Here is a 20176-nt window from a genome sequence, read left to right as displayed (position 1 = left end):
TTGCAAAATAGCAGGGTGTTCAAATACTTATTTTCCTCACTGTATATAAATGAACAATGTTCACTCATTCTCCATGGAGCGAGAAATTTTTCTGCGTTCACGCCATGTCGTAATTACCGTACCGAGATTACAACACGTGATGCTCTATGTTCACGACCTCAGACTGGGAATTATGCATTTCTATCACAACACTTTTCAGTAATTACGAGCTCTATGAGGACATGAATGCTTTTTACAAGTTGAAATTATGGTAATTACTACATGGCACCTATTCACGTTTACTTATATAACAATAATGGCATAGAGAAAAGATATATTTGGAATCACTTTCAGATAGATTTTTTTTTTTTTTTCAGCTGATGAACAATAAAAACATTAACAGCCAATCATAATCCATCCTGCTTTAAAGAGATCGCCATTAAAAAGGGCAGACGAGAAAAAAGTGGCTCAACTTACTAGGACTGTTGGAACGAATTCCGAAATTCGAATATAATTCGAATATTAAAAAAATCAATACTATTCGAATGCTGAAGTTCCTATTCGAATATTGCTTTTTTATGTATATTTAAAAAAAATGTCGCTGCCTTGGCTTACACGCATGTGAAAATGAAATGCTTTTGTTTCGTCTGATGAACAATAAAGTTTTTGAATCGTAACACAATTGTGCACGTTATCCACGCTGTATCATCATAACAATACTGTCAAAAATCGCGGAGAGCAATGTCTCCACGGAAACGGCGATCACCACTCCTGACAATTTGATTCACAGTCCACACTTCAGCGCGAAAACGGCGTTTTCAAATGGAGTGCGTTTTCAAAAAAAACGTTGTTTTCATTAATAAAAACGCCGCCTCAGTGTGGACGGAAGGCCAAAACGGAGAGAAAAATATACGTTTTCAAACGAAAACGTATTAGTGTGGACATGGCATGAGAAGCGATGTGTGGAAGGTGTTTGGATTTCAAACCCTAAATGGAAAAATTACAAATAAAGAAGTGGCAATCTGCAGAATATGCAAAATCAGAATGAAATATCACTCCTCAACCTGAGGGAACACCTGACAACGTTACACCCTGACAAGCTAGGCGATATGTCCGAGGAACCGCCGCTAAAACAGGCAAGAATTACTTCTTTTCTGCCTCTCTCCTCATCACGGGGCTTACCAGTTGTCCGCCAAAAGGCGATAACAGACAAACTGACACGGTTTATCTGTGAAGATATGAGACCGATCAACATCACGCATTGGCGATCCATAAGACTGTGTAATGTCGTAAATATAAATAATAGGATGAATTTGAGCATTTAATAATCAAATATTAAATAAAATAAGGAATGGAATTCGAATAGTATTATAGAGGAAGATTAACAGCCCTACAACTTACCCACTACAACATCATGACCATTGACCAGACCAGCAGAAAAGAGCTCCTGAGAAACTCCATCAGCAGTGTCTGAGAAAGAACACACACGCACAGATGCACAGCATGATATTACAGCAAGAAAACTGTCAGAACACAAAGTTAAAAGTATGTTCTGGCAAACCCACACACACAAACATTAACAAACAAGTCGCAATGGACTCAAATGCACTGAACCAGTCAGATCTAAGGCTGATGCAGGGCTACTAGAGTTAACTCAAAAAATAAAATAAAAATAAAAACGTGTCTTGAAATAAAAACAACTGAAATCAAATATTAAAAACCTCAGCTAAAAATATAGCTATTTCAGCTAGTTGGCAAAGTAAAAACATTTTTTTTTAATTTAGCTTACCTAAAATAACTAAGACTGAAATGAAAGTTAATACAAACTATTAAAAAAACAACCAATAAAAATGACAAAACACAAAACAATCTCTAAAACTTTAACTATAATTCTAATGGGATATTCAAAAATTAAAATGAATTCATAATTTAAAAAAATAAATTTAAAAAAAGCCCAGGTATGTATCAATCAATGGTAGACACAAAGCAGAGATTAGTTAGTTGTTTATGGTTAATAACTTCACAATTTGCCGCGTTGAAGTTATAATGTGGCTCATCCAATCAGAATTTAGAGTTTTATGATTAACATTTTATTTTTAACTTGTGTTAAATAGTATGACTTCTTTATTAGTTATGAATTTTTATTTGTTATAAATAATCTAATCTATTAATTTGTGTCCATCAAGATCCAAATAACAAGAGAATGTTTTTTTTTGTTTTCTTTTTAAATATATGAACATTGTTTTCATTGCAATTTCAGCAACAACAACAAAATGTTACTTCAGACATTCTACTAACCATAATTAACTCTGCAATTACATGTCGAATAATTATCATTAGAGTTTTAGTAGACTTAAGTAGAATGGTAGGTTTAGGGTTAGTAGAATAAGTTGACATGTAGTTGCAAACTTACTTCTAGTCATTATAAAGTCTGTTGGGGAGCATCAGAATAAAGTGTTATCAGATATTAAGCAGAGTCTACTAATACTCTAATGAGAGTTATTTGACATGTAGTTGGACCATTTTGTTCATACCACCCACCCAGATCTATGCAGAGTCACGCTGAGAACAGAAGGAACCCTGTGAGATCTCTTTTTTATATTGCTAACGCTGCCTTCAAGTCACTCTGGAACGATCATTTTAAGACGCACATGAACACCAGCACAATGTCATAATTACCAGTAGGAAACTGGATTTTCTTTGAGCTCAGGCGTATAATGCTGGAGGCGTGTCGGCATGGTGGCATTAAATTGCTATTAATCATCGTCGTGCTTTCAGTGTGCACAGTGACTGCACATTAAGTTCATGGGTGATTCTTCAAGGTTTCTTCTATGTTAAAATGGTGTTGTGGTAATTATGTGTAATGGAAATGACATATATTTTACTTTTGGGATAATGTAAACAAGTTAGCTAGCAGTCGATTCATTTTACAAAAATACAGTAAAATTGATAGTTTCTTAATTAATGTTCTCCAGTATTACCTGGTTTAGTAATGACACCAAATAATAAATACATTCTTTAAATTAATGAATGACTGACTCTGGAAAACTCACAAAGATGTGCCCTTTACTTCTCATTTTTCTAAAATACTTGGTGTAATGGTTATGACAGCAGCATTGGGGACAGTGATGTTTTGTTATAATACACACACACATATATATGTGTGTGTGTGTGTGTGTGTGTGTGTGTATAATATATAAATACCAAATTAATTGAAATAAGATTTTAATTACTTTCCCCTGAGTGTTGAAAGAATAAATTGGCCAGAATTTCACAACTGACTTTTTAAACTTATTAAATTAATAATATAATCACATGTATTAAAATCAGGGAATTTGTACTCTGCACTTTCTCTAAAGAACTTAAAGCTATTTTAATATATCCTTCAAAACTGGAATGACTGATTAAAAATAATTTTTAACTCATCCTTTGCTCTTCGTTTTGATGCACTAGTGCTAAAAGTTAAAAGTCTCTGTCGGGAAGTGAAAAAGAAATTGTGTCCATTTCATTCCAACCTAAATCACGACGTAATGATGTTTCCGGCCTCATAAGTGGGAACGTCCCAGGAGGACTTGAAGACAGCGTAACGATAAGACTGACTGATGCATGATGAGGTGCACTGACCTTGCCCTGGAGTGAATTCAAACCGTATGTCATTCAGCTCCTTCCTTGAGTTCCTGAGGGAGAGAGAGAGAGAGAGAGAGAGAGAGAGATCTGTGGTGAGAGATGGGAGTCCACCTGTCTATCTGTCTGTCAGTCTGTAAGAAAGCCAAGTGCGATCGTGGGCCATCTGTGCTGTTTTACTGAGTGTGTTTGCCAAGCCTGACACACACAAACACGAGCCTCAGCTGGGTCCTGTCCTCAGAGCTCTCCAGATAATAATTTCGAAAGAAAATTTCACAAGCATGCAATCAGTGCCAATATCGCCATGTTTTTCTAAACCAGTTAGGCTTTATTACAGGAGAAGGTTTTAACTAGCGCTCAGGTGAGCTTTTAGGAGGAGGGCTGTGTTCAGTTGTGTTGGTTTTATGAAGGAAGGATTCACTGATCTGCGGTTCAACAGCATTTCATACTCATCATTTATGTTTTTTTAATCCCTTTTGGAGATTGATGTGTTACTATAAGCTGTTGTATGGAAAAGGGTGATAGTGCTATGGAAGTTATCAATTTAATAATTCAAACATTAAAATGGACAATGAAAATTTAAATGGACAAATTAATAGACATTTAAAACTGTTAAATTTTGGTAACATTTTACAATGTAGTTAAAGAAAACAATAAAATAGAAAATTAGTAAATTATTTGTTAAATGCATGTTAAATTAACACATTTGGCAATTTAGTTTCTTGTCATTTTAAATGTTTTTCGTTATTTTAAATGCATTTTTCTTTGATTATATATATATATATATATATATACAGGTGCTGGTCATAAAATTAGAATATCATCAAAAAGTTGATTTATTTCAAGAATTCAACTTAACAGGTGAAACTAATATATGATATAGACTAATTACATGCAAAGTGAGATATTTCAAGCCTTTATTTGTTATAATTTTGATTATTATAGCTTACAGCTTATGAAACCCACGAAATCAAAATCCCAGAAAATTAGAATATTACATGAAATCACACAGTAATTACACAGTGATACCATGGTCATTTAACCAGGTTTTGGTTCTTTTGGCAGTGTGGGCAGGTGCAAATCCTGCTGGAAAATGAAGTCACCATCTCCATAAAGCTTGTCTGCTGAAGGAAGCATGAAGTGCTCTGGAAATGTCCTGGTAGACGGCTGCGTTGAGTGGACAGCACAGTGGACCAACACCAGCCGATGACATGGCTCCCCAAACCAACACAGACTGTGGAAACTTCACACTGGACTTCAAGCATCTTGGATTGTGTGCCTCTCCATTCTTCCTCCAGACTCTGGGACCTTGGTTTCCAAATGAGATGAAAAATTTGCTCTCATCAGAAAAGAGGACTTTGGTCTACTGTGCTTTATTAAATCCAGAGTAAACGCAGCCGTCCACCAGGACATTTTCAGAGCACTTCATGCTTCCTTCATTTTCCAGCAGGATTTGCACCTGCCCACACTGCCAAAAGAACCAAAACCTGGTTCAGTGACCATGGTATCACTGTGTAATTACTGTGTGATTTCATGTAATATTCTAATTTTCTGGGATTTTGATTTCGTGGGTTTCATAAGCTGTAAGCCATAATCATCAAAATTATAACAAATAAAGGCTTGAAATATCTCACTTTGCATGTAATGAGCCTATATAATATATTAGTTTCACCTGTTAAGTTGAATTCTTGAAATAAATCAACTTTTTGATGATATTCTAATTTTATGGCCAGCACCTGTATATATGTATATATATATATATATATATATATATATATATATATACATACATACTGTATATACAATATAAAATATTTTGCTTCTTTATTTTAAAGGATTATACTTGGCATGCTGTTATCGTATTACAAGATGAGACGGTAAAGGCTAATGAAAATCTTAAAACAATGATAATCTCCTAAAAAATGTGGGTGGGAACTTTATAAAAAGTGAGTTATAAGAGTTGGTATGCTCCAGCTGATGGTTTCTATTGTTTTATGAAGCGAATCTTCATCATCCTAAGGCTCTGCCATGCTCAGTAAACACACCTAGAGAGCGAGGCTACGCTCTGGTTCTTCTCACTGATGTTTATGATAAATCACCCTTGTGTATTTGGTGAGATCTGAGCCAGACCTTTACTTTGTTGTCTCTAACATCAAACAGTCTGTTCTGCTCCAGCAACAAGGGCTGACAACCTCATAAAAGTTACATTTGCAGGGGAAAGGCAAAGGACACAAACAATATGCACCGCCTCCGTTCACTCGCTTCCAGTCATTTAAGTGGGAGAGAACACTGAAGTCACCACAACTATGGGACGTGTCCACGTCATGCATCACAGAGGGAGAGTGTGAGTGTGAGTGTGTGTGTGTGTGTGTGTGTGTGTGTGTGTGTGTGTGTGTGTGTGTGTCCAACACTTCCAGTGCACACCACTGACAGGAGGTTGATGGACACTCTGGGTGAATCACATTAAAAATGTCACGTCAAGAACATGTCCAGGTCTAGTTCCACGTCAATAAGCTCATTTTAACAGCACTGTTTTTTAGGTTATTTGAAAAGTATGCAGATTAATTATGCTGCTTCTTTTTGGGTATCATATTTATCGTTCACAAAGAAGGCAATCATATAAATCACTGTGACAAGCCCAGTGAAAAAATCCATCTAAGATGCCAGACAAAGAAAGAGAAAAATAGTTCTTATTAGTAATTACAGGGCTGTTGAATGCTTGACTCTGATTGATTTACAAATGTTCTAAGGTGTGCAATTATTTACAGGGAAATGCACGGCTAAAGTATTTCTAGCCATTTTACACACACACACGCACACATACATACATATACATACATACATATGATTATATATATTATTAATCAAGATTAATCGCATCCAAAATAAAAGTTTTGTGGGTTTACATAATATATGTGTGTGTACTGTGTATAATTATTTGTATATATAAATACACACATATGAATGTATATATTTAAGAAATATTTGCATGTATATACTGTATATATATATTTATACATAATTTATATTATATATAGATATTAATATTTGATATATAAATAAAAATGTTCTTACAGCTGAATTCCGTAACTTTTTTGGGTTAAAAATTGTCGTAAATAAATTTTTGAGCAAGTACATAACCAGACAGTGTTCAGAACTCTCTGCTTGCCTTAGCTCGACTCAAAACGGTAAGCTTGTAATAATGTTTTTAATTCCAGTGGTACTGGTGGATTTCCACGGGAAATTCGAGCATGTCTTTGCGTCATTACGCCACATCTGTACACATAAAGAAGAGTCTCGGCTAGTAGGCGATGAGTGTGAGGATGCTGGAGATGGAGATTTATAGCCTTTTCTCACAGCACTTGATATAATTAAACATCAATTTGATGGCGGATCCAGAAAGGTTCAAACGACAATCACCAGTGACAACTGGAGATTCAACCGCTGTAAAATGCAAAAGACTTCAGACTGGCTACAGAAAAAGAGTGACTGCAGAGAGATAATGAGACATATGTTTCGCCCATGCGAAAACAAGGATAATATCGGAAGGGCATTAAATGTAGTCATGCAATGCTGATGTTGTTAACATTAACAATTTGGGAACAAAGTATAATTTGCACGGTTTGACGTGATATGATAAGCGATCGTTAGATTTAATCAGCGCAATTTACCTGCGATTTAGAATGCTTTTTTTCCCTTAGTTAGTCAGAACAAAAGTGGATGTTACCTACTTGTTCAGATTACATTTTCCGGTGAAAATTCTTATATTGGTCATACTTCCAAAAAGTAGAATCTGTGATTGTGAATGACAGTATCCACACCGGCACGGCGACTGACAGCCACACATTCTCCTCAAAACATCGGATTCATCCGCGCTGTGCCGTGCCGAGGCACAACCCACGGAAAGTTGATAATTACGCGAATAACTGCAATTGCAGATTTAGAACAGAGATGGCGACAAAGAGGAAAAACTACGGACTGCAGCTTTAAATATACATGCATGTGTGTGTATTTAAATATACAAAATTATTATACACAGTACACACACATATATTATGTAAACACAAACTTTTATTTTGGATGCTTTTATATTAACCGCGATTAATCCTTGCCCAGCACACTATATATATATATATATAGCACCTGGTTATCCAAACATCTACTACACCATGTTCAATGTCACATCTGTTTAGGACAGGGTTTCGTCTGATCAAAAGGCCTGATAATGCATTTACTGTACATATACAAGTTGATTTTATGAAAGGTGAAGTCTCCATATTACCAAGCTGTGTGTGCGAGCTCCTTCAGCGCCTGCTTTAACCGCTGTTCCAGAGCTCCAGCTGTGCTATTGAGCCCAGTGGACTTATTTAGCAGATTGACACTTGCATTAGCCTAATTTTCTCTAGTACTAGATTATAATGACAGCAATCATCACTGGTGTTGCTCTCCACCCCTCCGTCTCTCAAGTAGGTCACTTAACTGATCTTACTCTAGGCGAATATACGAACAACAATTTTAAGAGGTTTATATAGCCGATCCCACATTATGATGCATAGTGGGTTGTCAATGGCACGGTGGACCTTGAAGACTAAAAAGGATTTTAAAAAGCAAAACCATCATGCTGGCAGCGATAAATCCGTTATGGAGCTAATAAAAAGTAGTCTGTAGGGGTGTGAAGTAATCTTAGCAGGCAGACGGAATAAAACCAGATTTTAGTGATTATAATGCTTTCATATATATATATATATATATATATATATTTTCCTCCTATGCCATCTAAAACTTTTGTAATTTCCATATAGGGCTTTGATATTATCATTCAATTGCTTTCTAACTAGCATCAGAAAATAACCAGGGGTTGTGGGGGGAAATGCTACTAAAAGTGACAAAAATGTTCTAGATATTTTTGCTAAATACACACAAATCAAATTAGTATCATTGAGTATAATGTTGCCAAACAAAAAAAAAAAATGATGGACAGACTTCAAAACAACAACAAAAGACGACACTCATCATGCTCAACTAAAAAGACAAATACCTTATTGTTTGCATGATAAATTGATCAATCAGATAAAAAGATAAAACAATTAAAACAGTAAATAATTATTAAAAATAATAAAATAGTATTTTAAATAATTATTTAATTGTTGATGAAGTTGGCTTATTGCAATCCATATGACTATTAAAATAAATAAATAACAATTCATCATATTTGCGATAAATCTACTATTACTTTGAAAATGTAGGAAAGGATAAAATATTATATTGCATATCAGGTAACTATATCGTTGAAACTTGCCTCATCCAATCAGAATGCAGAGGTGAAATCTAAATAAATATAAGAAAAATGTATACAAGTCATAATTTGAAGAAAAATACTATAAATATAAATAAAATAGTAAATAGAAAATAAAAATAATAGAATAGAATAGAATTAATAGAATATTACTTGTTACTGTATCAAATTTTGAAGAAAAATATAATAAATACATTTAAAAAATAATAATATTATATAATATATTAGTTGTTAGTGTATCATAATTTGAAGAGAAATACTATAAATGAATTTTAAAAATAATATAATATAATATAATATAATATAATATAATTAATATAATATAATATAATATAATATAATATAATATAATATAATATAATATAATATAATATAATATAATATAATAAGTTGTTAGTGTATCAATGTGAAGCAGTTGTAATAGTTATTATTAATATGTTATAAATCATTTTATCTTTTGGTTTTCGTACAATTTGAGTTCAAGTTTCAAAAAAGAAAACAAGATGCAATGAGATATGCTTCATGATCTTGCAAAAAAGTTTGTAAAAAAATTTTAGGGGACAAACATTGCCTCTTAATAAAAAGCATAATTTCTGCCACCACCGCCTGCAGCGTCTTTAGCCTGAAATGCGGGTGTTTGTTCTTCTGCCTGACCGGCTGGATATTTTGACACAGCCATCGCCAGCGGCTGAGACCTGACATCTCAGAGACAATTTTCTCACTGTTGTTATGTTTTGACAGTTTTCGGAGGTCAATCTCTCACACTTAAAAGCAGCGAAAATACACTCCCAAAAACACACGGATGCTCTGCGTGTACAGTGGCCTGCCAGCCTTCGAGACGCTGTGTTATAGCCGTCCTGTTCGGCCTGTCGTCGTTATCCAGCCAATCGATCTGGAGCCACAGAGAGCCCTCGTACTTGACACGTGTCTCCTGCTGGCTCCAGGTGATATTTTCACCCTTTGGCCGGAGGAAATCAGATCCCTGCCGCTGTTTTCTCACTTCTCTGCTCACGGGGGCCTCTGGTTCTCATCTATGTGATCTGATATCCCTCATTTCCCTCAGGAGACATCCGCTACATAACCACTTGACTGCAAAAGACCTAAACAGCCAAACAAACAGGGGGAATTTCAAGAAAAACCGGCAAGAACACGCCTGGGTTTTATTTCAGCCCCAAAATCATACCGAAAAAAAGATTAAGAAATGATATTTTGCTTAAAGAAAATGAATGCATTTTTGTATACTTTGCATTATGACATTATTTAAATGATAATTAGGCACATTTTCATAACAAACGCCATTACAATAATAGGTAACTCTTCAGTTTAGGGTATAATTCTCAATTTTAACTAGTTGTTTATTAGCATGCATATTACAAGGATAATGGCTGTTTATTAGTACTTATAAAGCACATATTAATGCCGTATTCTGCATGACCATATTCTACTGTACATCCCTTAATCACCCAATACCTAAACTTAACTACCTACTAACTATTAATAAGCAGTAATTAGGAGTTTATTGAGGCATAGTCATAGATAATAGTTAGTGAGTATTGGACACTAATCTAAAGTGTGACCCAATAAATCAATGAAAATTTCAACAAAATCAAAACAAAGCAGTATTGTACACATTTAAGCATTTACACCTAATAGCATTTTTTTTTATGCATATTTACATTTTATTCAAATTCTTACATTACAAAAAAACTATAAAATTTATATATTTTTTGTGTGCAATTAAAAATATATATATATATAAATTATGTAAAATATTGTAATGGTGCCATAGTCAACATTTTTTTAATACAAAACATAATTTCTTATTTTTTCTTTTGTTTTTTCAGTGAAACATGACCTGGACCTGGTCAAGAGATTTGACAACAGCCCAAGCCAACAGAGAAATCCAACAGCCCACAACCGGCTTGACTAATAACTATATTATGAATCTATTCTACAAGCGAGAGTGTCCGATAATAGGGGAATTAGTGTGGTAAAGCGAGAAGAATTTGACTTGAGTCTTGAGCACAATATTTAAAACATATTATTCAAAAGTACTCCTCGTATATAAAAAAGAGTTAGTGCACCTTTAAGAACAAATAAGTTTAGCAACATTAGTTTACACTCAACAACAAGAACAAAAATCTAAAGAACCATTTACGTTTTTCCCTCTCTGTGCACTTTAGAGAGCTGCTAACTAATTAGAGTATGACTTTAATTGAGGGAGTTCATTTAATTCAAAGTCCATCTGTAATGAGGTTACACTCTGTCCAGTTTTGTCTGGTCTGATAAATGGGATGGTAGTCTCTGGTTGGGATGTTAAGACTCACAAATCAAAAGGTTTCAAGCTGAGTTTGCTAAAGATGAACCTAAATTACAATAACGGATCGTTTTAAAACAGACACATCCAAGTGTGTGGAAAAACTCAGTGTGTAATATGCAAATCATGCCAAATTGTAAAACTTTTCCTGATAAATTGTGCGCTTTAAAACCAAATCCACCTTCACAGCATCTCTCCATTTTTTTCTATTTCAAATAAATGCTGTTTTTTTACATTCTATTCACCAAAGAATCCTGAGAAAAAAACGTATCACGGTTTCCACAAAAATATTAAGCAGCACAACTGTTTTCAACATTGATAATAATCAGAAATGTTTCTTGAACAGAAAATCATCATATTAGAATGATTTCTGAAGGATCATGTGACACTGAAGACTGGAGTAATGATGCTGAAAATTCAGCTTTGATCACAGGAATAAATTACATTTGACTATTTATTCAAACAGTCATTTGAAACTAATAATATTTCAAGCCTGCTTAAAGATGCATTAGAAGAATATCAAACCAAGTGGCATTTATTTTAAAGAAAAGAAAGCACTTTTGAAGCAAAAAAATCCCCAAAATAGATAGATGCACAATATATTTACTGTTCATACACCCTCTAAAAGCACCTTGAGTGGTTTGTAACTGTTCAAATATGTTTGGGCTCTACTGTATGTAGTTGAGTGGCGTGTTTGTGTTTTGCTTGGGTAGTTTAGGCATTGAAGGGATGAAAGAGCGGAGTGTTGTAGTTGAGGAAAACTATATGCAGCCTTGGTGAGAAGAAGAGACTTCTTTCAAAAACATTAATCTTACACACCCATATTAGGTTGCACAGACTAGTCGACTTAAATGTTCTGCCATGATGCTTTAAGCATGACATCTACTAGTCGTTGATCATGGCCTATAGAGGGCGCAACAGGATAAGAAATCTTTGAAGTCCACTTTTACTCTCCGTTTCCAACAGTTAAAATGACAACGAAATGCATACTCTGAGAGCGCTCCACAAGATATGCTTGATTATACCATCTGGATGCTCAAAATTGATCAGGGGCCGTATTCACAAAGCATTTTATCTTACCACTAGGAGTACTCCTAAATCGCACTAAAAGATTTTAGCTAGGAGTTTTCTCTTAAAAGTTATTCACAACGCCTTTCAGACCTACTCTTAGTAAAGAAAAATGACAACTCCTAAACTAAGAGTGAGTCTTCGTTGCTATGGATGACGTCATTACTCATGCACGAGCTTGACTGAAGTGACCACCTTGATTGGCTGATGATTGTAACGCGGGAATGATTCCAAACACCTCCCCTACGATGATGAGTGACAGGTGACAGGTCTGAGAATGCGTGCGCTACACAAGTAGTACAAGGACGGAAGATGATGAATAACTGAATAAATAGCCTAAATGAATAAAGAGTAAGGCAAAACAAATAGCCTAGTAGCCTAATGAAACATATGGATTGATGCAATATCTTTGCAACATTATTGAATGAATCTGTCACTATATGCCTCTGCCTACGTTTACAAAGAGAAGAACATTTTAATTTGATTCACAATGAAACGTTACAATTAGTTTACATGCAATGAGTAGCCTAGTTTCGGTTGTTGTTGGTGGCGTTATTGCATCCCTAGTTATGCCTACAATGCAAAATTGTTCCCTCGCGATTGGAAGCTCCTGTAGCCGCCGCATACGCATTTCAAAACATCGCAACGTGAAATGCCACAAAAAGCGGATTGTGAATAGGTCTTAGTGAGTTAGGAGTCCTCTCGACTTCTTTTAAGCTGTCCCAGGCTTAGGTGCTACTTTTAGGGTTAAAATGCTTCGTGAATTACTCTTAGTCAAAAAAATTAGGAGTCCTAAAGTTACGAGTGACACGCCCATTATTTTTAGGAGTTGCTCCTAAATTCGCCAGTTAGGAGCTACTTTTAGCCTTAAAATTCTTTGTGAATACGGCCCCAGGTGAACGTTTTAAACAGCTTATTGTACACGTAAGTTAATTGCGTTATAAACTAACACATATAGACAGTAAGCACGCATGCAGATCGCGTGCACACAGAAACATTCAGTAGCGCATAAATGTATTGTTAAGACTGTTCTGTGATTTATCAATAAAATAGCTTAGAAACTGAAATGTTCTAGCATATATTTCTTAGTAACTAAAACCCACAGCTGCACTTTTAGTAGAGAGACGCTGCCAGGTAGAGATAATTCACTCACTAATGCATTATTTATCTGAATCTGATTAAAAACGAGCAGAATCTGTGAGAAATACGACGACCCAAAGACAAAAGAACTGATACAAATAAGCTGTTATAGGAGCAATAGCCCTACGGGTAACGCTGTGTCAGATGCCATAGCTGTGCACAAGACAATCCGCGTTCGAGTCTCTGTTCGAGGTTCAGGCTTATTTGTTCATTGATGGCATCATCAGCAACCATCACATAAATGTCGACTTAAAAGTCGTCCAACCCCTAATATACATATCTTTAGGCAACTTTGTATCTTTGTGATGCTATTTACATTGAAGCCCTGATGCGAGTCCTGAAAGCGCTTTAAAAGTGCTGGACTAGACTGTCTGTCAGAAAAAACACAATCTAACCCGCTGAATTCACAACTGTGAAACGCAGTTAAATGTAAGTCACCCTCCATAAGAGGCCTCAAATCAAACGCAGCCTCACGCTTCCGGAGCTTCTTTACACACTGGCAGCGCGTAAAGAGCTTTGAGTAAGACTCCGGCGAAGACGTGAGGCAAGGACAAATCCGTATCATATTCCGCCACAAAAGCTGTCAGAGATGATCGGCCAAACTCCTCATTGTTGGGTAATGGGAGCTGACAGGACTCAGCTAAAACCATTGAGCGTGAGCTGAGCCAGAGCGACAGTAGCAATGCCTTCACAGCCAGCAGGCCGGATAACAACACCACTAGTTGATTAAATGTGTGTGAAGACTACACGCATGAGGTTCAGCGGTCCCCCGGTGCCATTATCTTAGATCCACTACCGCTTACAAAGAGAGTGTCAATCGCTTACAATTATTCAAACAGGAAAATAAAACCAAAAACGCATCCACTGGGAGTGAGTGGACATTATCTTCAGTAAGTCTGAGCTCAACCTGAGGTGTTAACCCTTGTGTGGTGTTCATATTTTTGTTACTCAGCCAGTGTTCGTGGGTCTGGTGGACCCGCTGCATTTTTGGGTTTTTAATTCAACACAATCAAAAATGTTATGATAAAATACTCAACAGATGTTTACTTCATCCCAATTACAAGCAATATAAACAACATATATGGTTAATATTTTCTCTTTACCTTTGTCAGATCACATTTAAGAATTGCAACCTCGTGTGGGAATGGCAGGAGTAGAAACACAAAACTCACTCTTGCACTCTTTCACACTTACACACAATCTCTCTCACACACGCACGCACACACACACTCATGCACACACATGCACACACCCACAACACACACCCAGACACACACAAAACACACACACCCACACCCACCCACCCACACACCCCCCCACACACACACATGCACACAAACTCACTTGGATATGTGGTGTACGGTCACTCTCCATAGGCATAATGATTTTTCTAATGTACAAACTGTATAATCTATCCCCCTACACTAACCCTACCCCTAAACCTACCAATCACAGAAAACTTTTGGCATTTTTTGAATTTCAAAAAACACCATTTAGTATGTTTTAGTATGAGGACACAGATATCGTCATAAACCATGTTTACGTTGTAATTCCCATGTCATTATACACATTTGTGTCCTCATAAACCATATAAAAGAACATACACACACTAACAGCAAGCCCTGACAGGAGGAGGACAGAGTAAAGTTACACAGGACCTACAATTTCCACACTTTTATTAGCCCCGGGTCCAGTGGACCCGAACCTCCTGTGTGTAATATAAATGTGTAGGGGGGGTGTACAGTGTGTTTTCTTTGAAAATGTGTTCTGATATATGTTCTTCACAGAAAATGAGCCAAGGCCAATGAGTCTCAGTTTGAAAAAATAATTAATTGTATCATTTTTCTTTTGATAAAAAATGAAAACGGGTCCAACAGACCCGAACACCATACAAGGGTTAAAGGAGAAGACAGTCCGCTTATAGAAAAATGCATGGGAGGAATTGCAGCACTCAATAGGGAAGTTGTAGATGGTACTAAAACACCAAAAAGAAATGTAATCATATTGCTACGGTATCAGAAGTATGAAGTGACGGTTACGTGTATTTGAACACTCATGCTTCCCGGAAAATACAGATGCTTGCGTGCATTCTCAAACCTCTTGTCTTAGTGAGATATTAATGTAAATGGTTATTTAAAGGGATAGTCGTTTCACATTTACTTCCATTATTTTTTGACCGTACAATGGAAGCCGTTGGGAACCAAAACGGTTTGATCACCAACATTGTTCAAAATATCTTCTTTTGTGTTCCACAGAAGAAAGAAAGTCACGAGGGCGAGTAAATAATGATAGGATTTCTGGGTGGACTGTTCCTTTAAATAAATGATGAATTTAATCTCAGCATTAGACTCTGCAGTGTAAATGAACCCTAACAGATCTGCTGCTGTTTATTTCATTTTTAATATTAATTCATCAACAATCGACAAGGAAAAGAGAAAACCACTTTACTGCTCATTTATTTCTTGGTTCTTCAATACTCATTTGATTAATTAGTTTAAAAACCTGAAGCAATGTTTACTCAATTGAGAACTACTTGATGGCTACTGTACACAGCAGTGATTTAATTTGTTAACATATAATAACATTTAACTTTACATAAAAGACTATGTGTTGAATAACAAACTAGCTTTTGCTGTGGTAGCACTATCAGCATAAAAATGCATGCAATTTCACCAATACTGGTTTGAACAGGGTGATGCACCATTCAGAACTGAATTTAGAATGCCTTGTGAATTTTAATTCAGTTACTGGATTTGAACTGAGCTAGCAAACAGAAAGCAGAATCGCAATTCGAATATGAAAGCAAAAAATGTAAATGAATTTGAGAAATTCAAATACCTAATTAAAACCAGAAAAGAAACATTTGTCAAGACGATGGATGGATGGATGGATGGATGGATGGATGGATGGATGGATGGATGGATGGATGGATGGATGGATGGATGGATGGATGGATGGATGGATGGATGGATGGATGGATGGATGGATGGATGGATGGATGAGAAATATTTCAGATAGATAGATAGATAGATAGATAGATAGATAGATAGATAGATAGATAGATAGATAGATAGATAGTCAACTATTTTCTATAGTCTGATATACAAAACCTAAATGACCACTAACTTCTGGGATTTGATGCAAAAACTAAAGTTTACTTCAACATTTCTTCAGTTCAAGAAACTCAGGATCATTAAATCCAGGATTGTGTAAAACTATGAGTCTGGGCTGAGAGTCAAGCAGCAGGAACAGAGAGTAATGCTGGACTAAAGCATTCATTAACATGTCAAGGTTAGAATAATTACACCTCGCTGAGCTCTCTCTCAACTTGGCCTGTTTCTAGAGAGCAAGGGCTTTGTGCATTGGATAGGGGGTCTAGGGAACATATGGAATTGTTTTGTGTGCGTGTGTGTGTGTGTGTGTGTGTGTGTGTTTTGCACTCTATAATGAAGTGTTGGGAGGAGCAAGTAGATGCTGTTATCACATCAACCCAGACCCTATTACACACGAGAGCGAGAACAGCTTCTGTGCAGAGAAACTTTCTCAAACAAACTATAGCATTATCTCAAATGAGAATGTGGGGGAAAATAGTCTGTGGGGCTTATTTATATGAATAATATATGGACATGAATTCAAAAGTAAATCAAAAACACAATATTGTCCATTCTAATCTCTATTTTGTGTTTGCATGCGTGTATGTGTTTTTAATAACAAAACCTACAAAGATAAATATGTGCCACTATAATAAAGCAATATGCCACAAGAGGCCGTTCACCGCAGTGAGGTTACAGTTAAAGCAGAACTCTCTTAAAGGGATAGTTCAACCCCAAAATTAAAATTCATGCCATTCCAAACCTGTGTGACTTTGTGTTTTGTGAAACGAGAGAGATTTTGTGTCATGTTTCAACTGTGAAACACAAAAGAAGATTTTCTGAAAGAGTCCATTGGCTTTCATTGTATGGACAGAAAAATAAAAAAATAAAAACATATTTGTGTGTGTGTGTGTGTGTGTGTCTGTGTGTTCCACAAAGAAAAGAAAGTCTGGAACATTGGAATGGTTTAGAATGACATGAGAGTGAATAAATAATGATTTTTTTGGTTGAACTATCCCTCTTAACTGTGGTAAATTTACAGTTTTGCTTATTTGTAGCAGTACTCATTTTTACATTCTTTACATTCTTCTTTTATCATTTAAATTAAGTCAATACAACAAGTAGTTCCACATATGTCTGGTTACCAACATTTTTCTAAATATCTTATTTTGTGTTCAACAGAAGAAACTCATTCAGGTTTGGAACAACTTGAGGGTGAGCAGCCTAAATGATGACAGAATTTTTTTTTTTGGGGGGGGGGGGGGGATTATCCCTTTAGCACAGATTGTGCATCACAGGTGAGCGCTGCTCATCCAATCACAGTTCAGAGTCAGAGATTTTAGAGTTTTTGCTCACGCAGGTTTCATCTCTCACACTGGCGAACTGAAGAGGATCTAAATTCAGAGCAATATCTAGAAATCCATCCTCTCTCTTGAGAATTCCTCGCTCACTCTCACCCTTCTCTCCGAGTCACTCCACACAACACTTATTATCTTATCAAACACCGACATTTTTCTGTCCGCCGGCTGAATCCCAATAAACCCCAGATTTATAGACTCATGCCTCTGTATACCTCATGATGAGATCGGGAGATTTCCAATTTCAACAAAGGAATCTATCAGAATATCAGGAAACCAACGTAATAACTTTCCGTGCTAAACAAGCCAGCATTGTGATCGGCCAGCCATAGTTTGGACCGCAGTAATTCGGCGCTTTCATACTTCTCATTAATCCGTGGATTTAGATTGTATCTAACGCAAACACTTCCACCGCACCGGGTCTGTAGATTTATTCAAGCGTTATCCAACCTTTTCACACAGCCAAACAAAGACCTTACCGAAATCCGTTTCACAATCGAGCCAAATTTTCAGATCAACTTGGGTCAAGATCCGCTTTGGAAAAGTAATCATAAGAGGCCGCTTCAACGATCAGCCTTCATCGATTCACTCGCGTGTATTTACATCAAGAACTATTTGCAGAGTTAATTAAAGTCATTTTAAATAATTTAGCAAACAAGTCTATCCCTCGCTTTCCTGGCCATTATCCTGATCCGTTCTGATGAGCCGAACACCTGCTCTCGCTGCTGACCTGACTGTGCAAATGGATGCGAGCCATTCATCTCTGTTCTCCTGCATCTGTTTACCTCTCTCTCTCTCTCTCTCTGTGATGACGGCTCAAACTCAGCTTTCCGTGAGGCTTGATTAGGCGCCCGTTTTTGGCACTGAATCAATGTTGTTTATAAGTTTCAATGCTGAAAATTGAAAAAGCTCTTCACACGGTTCATTCTCTGTCAATGCAGACTGAGGCTGTTGAGGATAATTGGATGAAAGACAGAAAGATTTCAATGTAATGATTGGTTCTGAGCATGCCTGTGAACCACACACACATTCTGTGGACGTTTTTCACAATTTCTGTGCTGATTCTTCTGGATTTAAACAGAGTAAAAAGTGTTGCACCATTGGATGGATGGATGATCAAAATATCTTATCTTGTTCTTGTTATACTTCTCTCTGCTGACGTATGTAAGGCCGCACTGCAGTTAAGCCAATAACATTCACTTTTCACAATCCAGTCAGCAACTGGTGGACAATATCAAGTCCTGGCCTGCGATTTCCTTGTTCGATAAGCTGCTTTATTCAGGAAAAATGTTTTCTGTTTTATGCAGACTTTAAATACTTTCAGTTTTTAATTAAACACTACGTAAAAAAAACAAAAAAACACTCACTTCGGCTTTCCTGGCCATAGACGTGATCTGTGAACAGATTGTGGTCTATCTTTTGCATGGTTTCAAACACAAATTCAGGCAGGGGAATGCAAACATGAGGTCAGGGTTAAAGGCCGTCTTCCCACGCTTACCCAGGAAAGAAATGCATTAACACCATGCACTTCAACATGAGGCGAGCGATGGAGTGAAAGAGATCGTTTAAAAAGAGACACACACTTCTTCCAGCGGCACATACACACTCTACTGTTAGGTAACTTTAAACAGACGCTCTTTGCAGATAAAATATGTATGAAGGGTGATAAAGAAACGAGAGAAACGGCAACGAGCTCGCTCACCTTAACCTCAGGACCATGTTGACTGCTCCCTGACCACTCCAGGGTTTATCCAACGGTTGAACCTGGACAAAAAACAAAACATTATGGTAAGTTACTTGCTAATGCTAGTGTTCTGATTGTTGAGGTTAAAAGATCTTTACACTACACACACACTGGTGATTACACACAGGTCTTGAGGATATCAGGGTTATATTGGAGATGTGAAGCAATAAAATTACTCTAGTCAACCCATATTAGTTGAGTAACAGTGTCAAACCACCAAAACAGCTTTTTAATAGGAATCCACAACATATTACCATAACTGCTATTAGCCATTTTTAGAAATCTTTTAATTTGTTTTAATATTACAGTTGATGAATGATGATGAATATTTATACTGGCCAATATTTCATATTTTATTGAGCATGCCTCAATTTTTACATTTAGATTACCTCTGAAGTAATCTAATGCTCACTAAAAGTCTGTTGTTACTGACTGTAAAGCTAAACAATAACTCAAATGATTAAAACAAATGTTTTTGTTAATTGATAACGCAGAAATAAAATAGATGAAATACTAGATGAAAATTAAATTAAAATGATACAAATTAAATAAATAAAA

At 36.2% G+C, this 20176-nt stretch overlaps 1 protein-coding gene across 2 annotated transcripts in view; it reads right to left on the bottom strand.

Moving 5' to 3' along the window:
* stk39 (serine threonine kinase 39) overlaps positions 1-20176 on the bottom strand; it is a 71654-nt gene that overhangs the window by 10591 nt on the left and 40887 nt on the right. For both annotated transcript variants that reach the window (XM_084121360.1, XM_084121359.1), the window contains 3 exons: positions 19577-19638; positions 3604-3656; positions 1381-1449 (listed from right to left, as the gene is read on the bottom strand). In XM_084121360.1, the coding sequence (XP_083977486.1) occupies positions 1381-1449; positions 3604-3656; positions 19577-19638 (184 nt within the window). The remainder of the gene's footprint in view (positions 1-1380; positions 1450-3603; positions 3657-19576; positions 19639-20176) is intronic.

This window comes from Abramis brama, assembly GCF_963993115.1.
Source record: "Abramis brama genome assembly, chromosome: 8".
NCBI classification, from domain to species: Eukaryota; Metazoa; Chordata; class Actinopteri; order Cypriniformes; family Leuciscidae; genus Abramis; species Abramis brama.
Note: the sequence above shows the minus strand (reverse complement) of the source record. Positions and strands in the feature narration are given on the sequence as shown.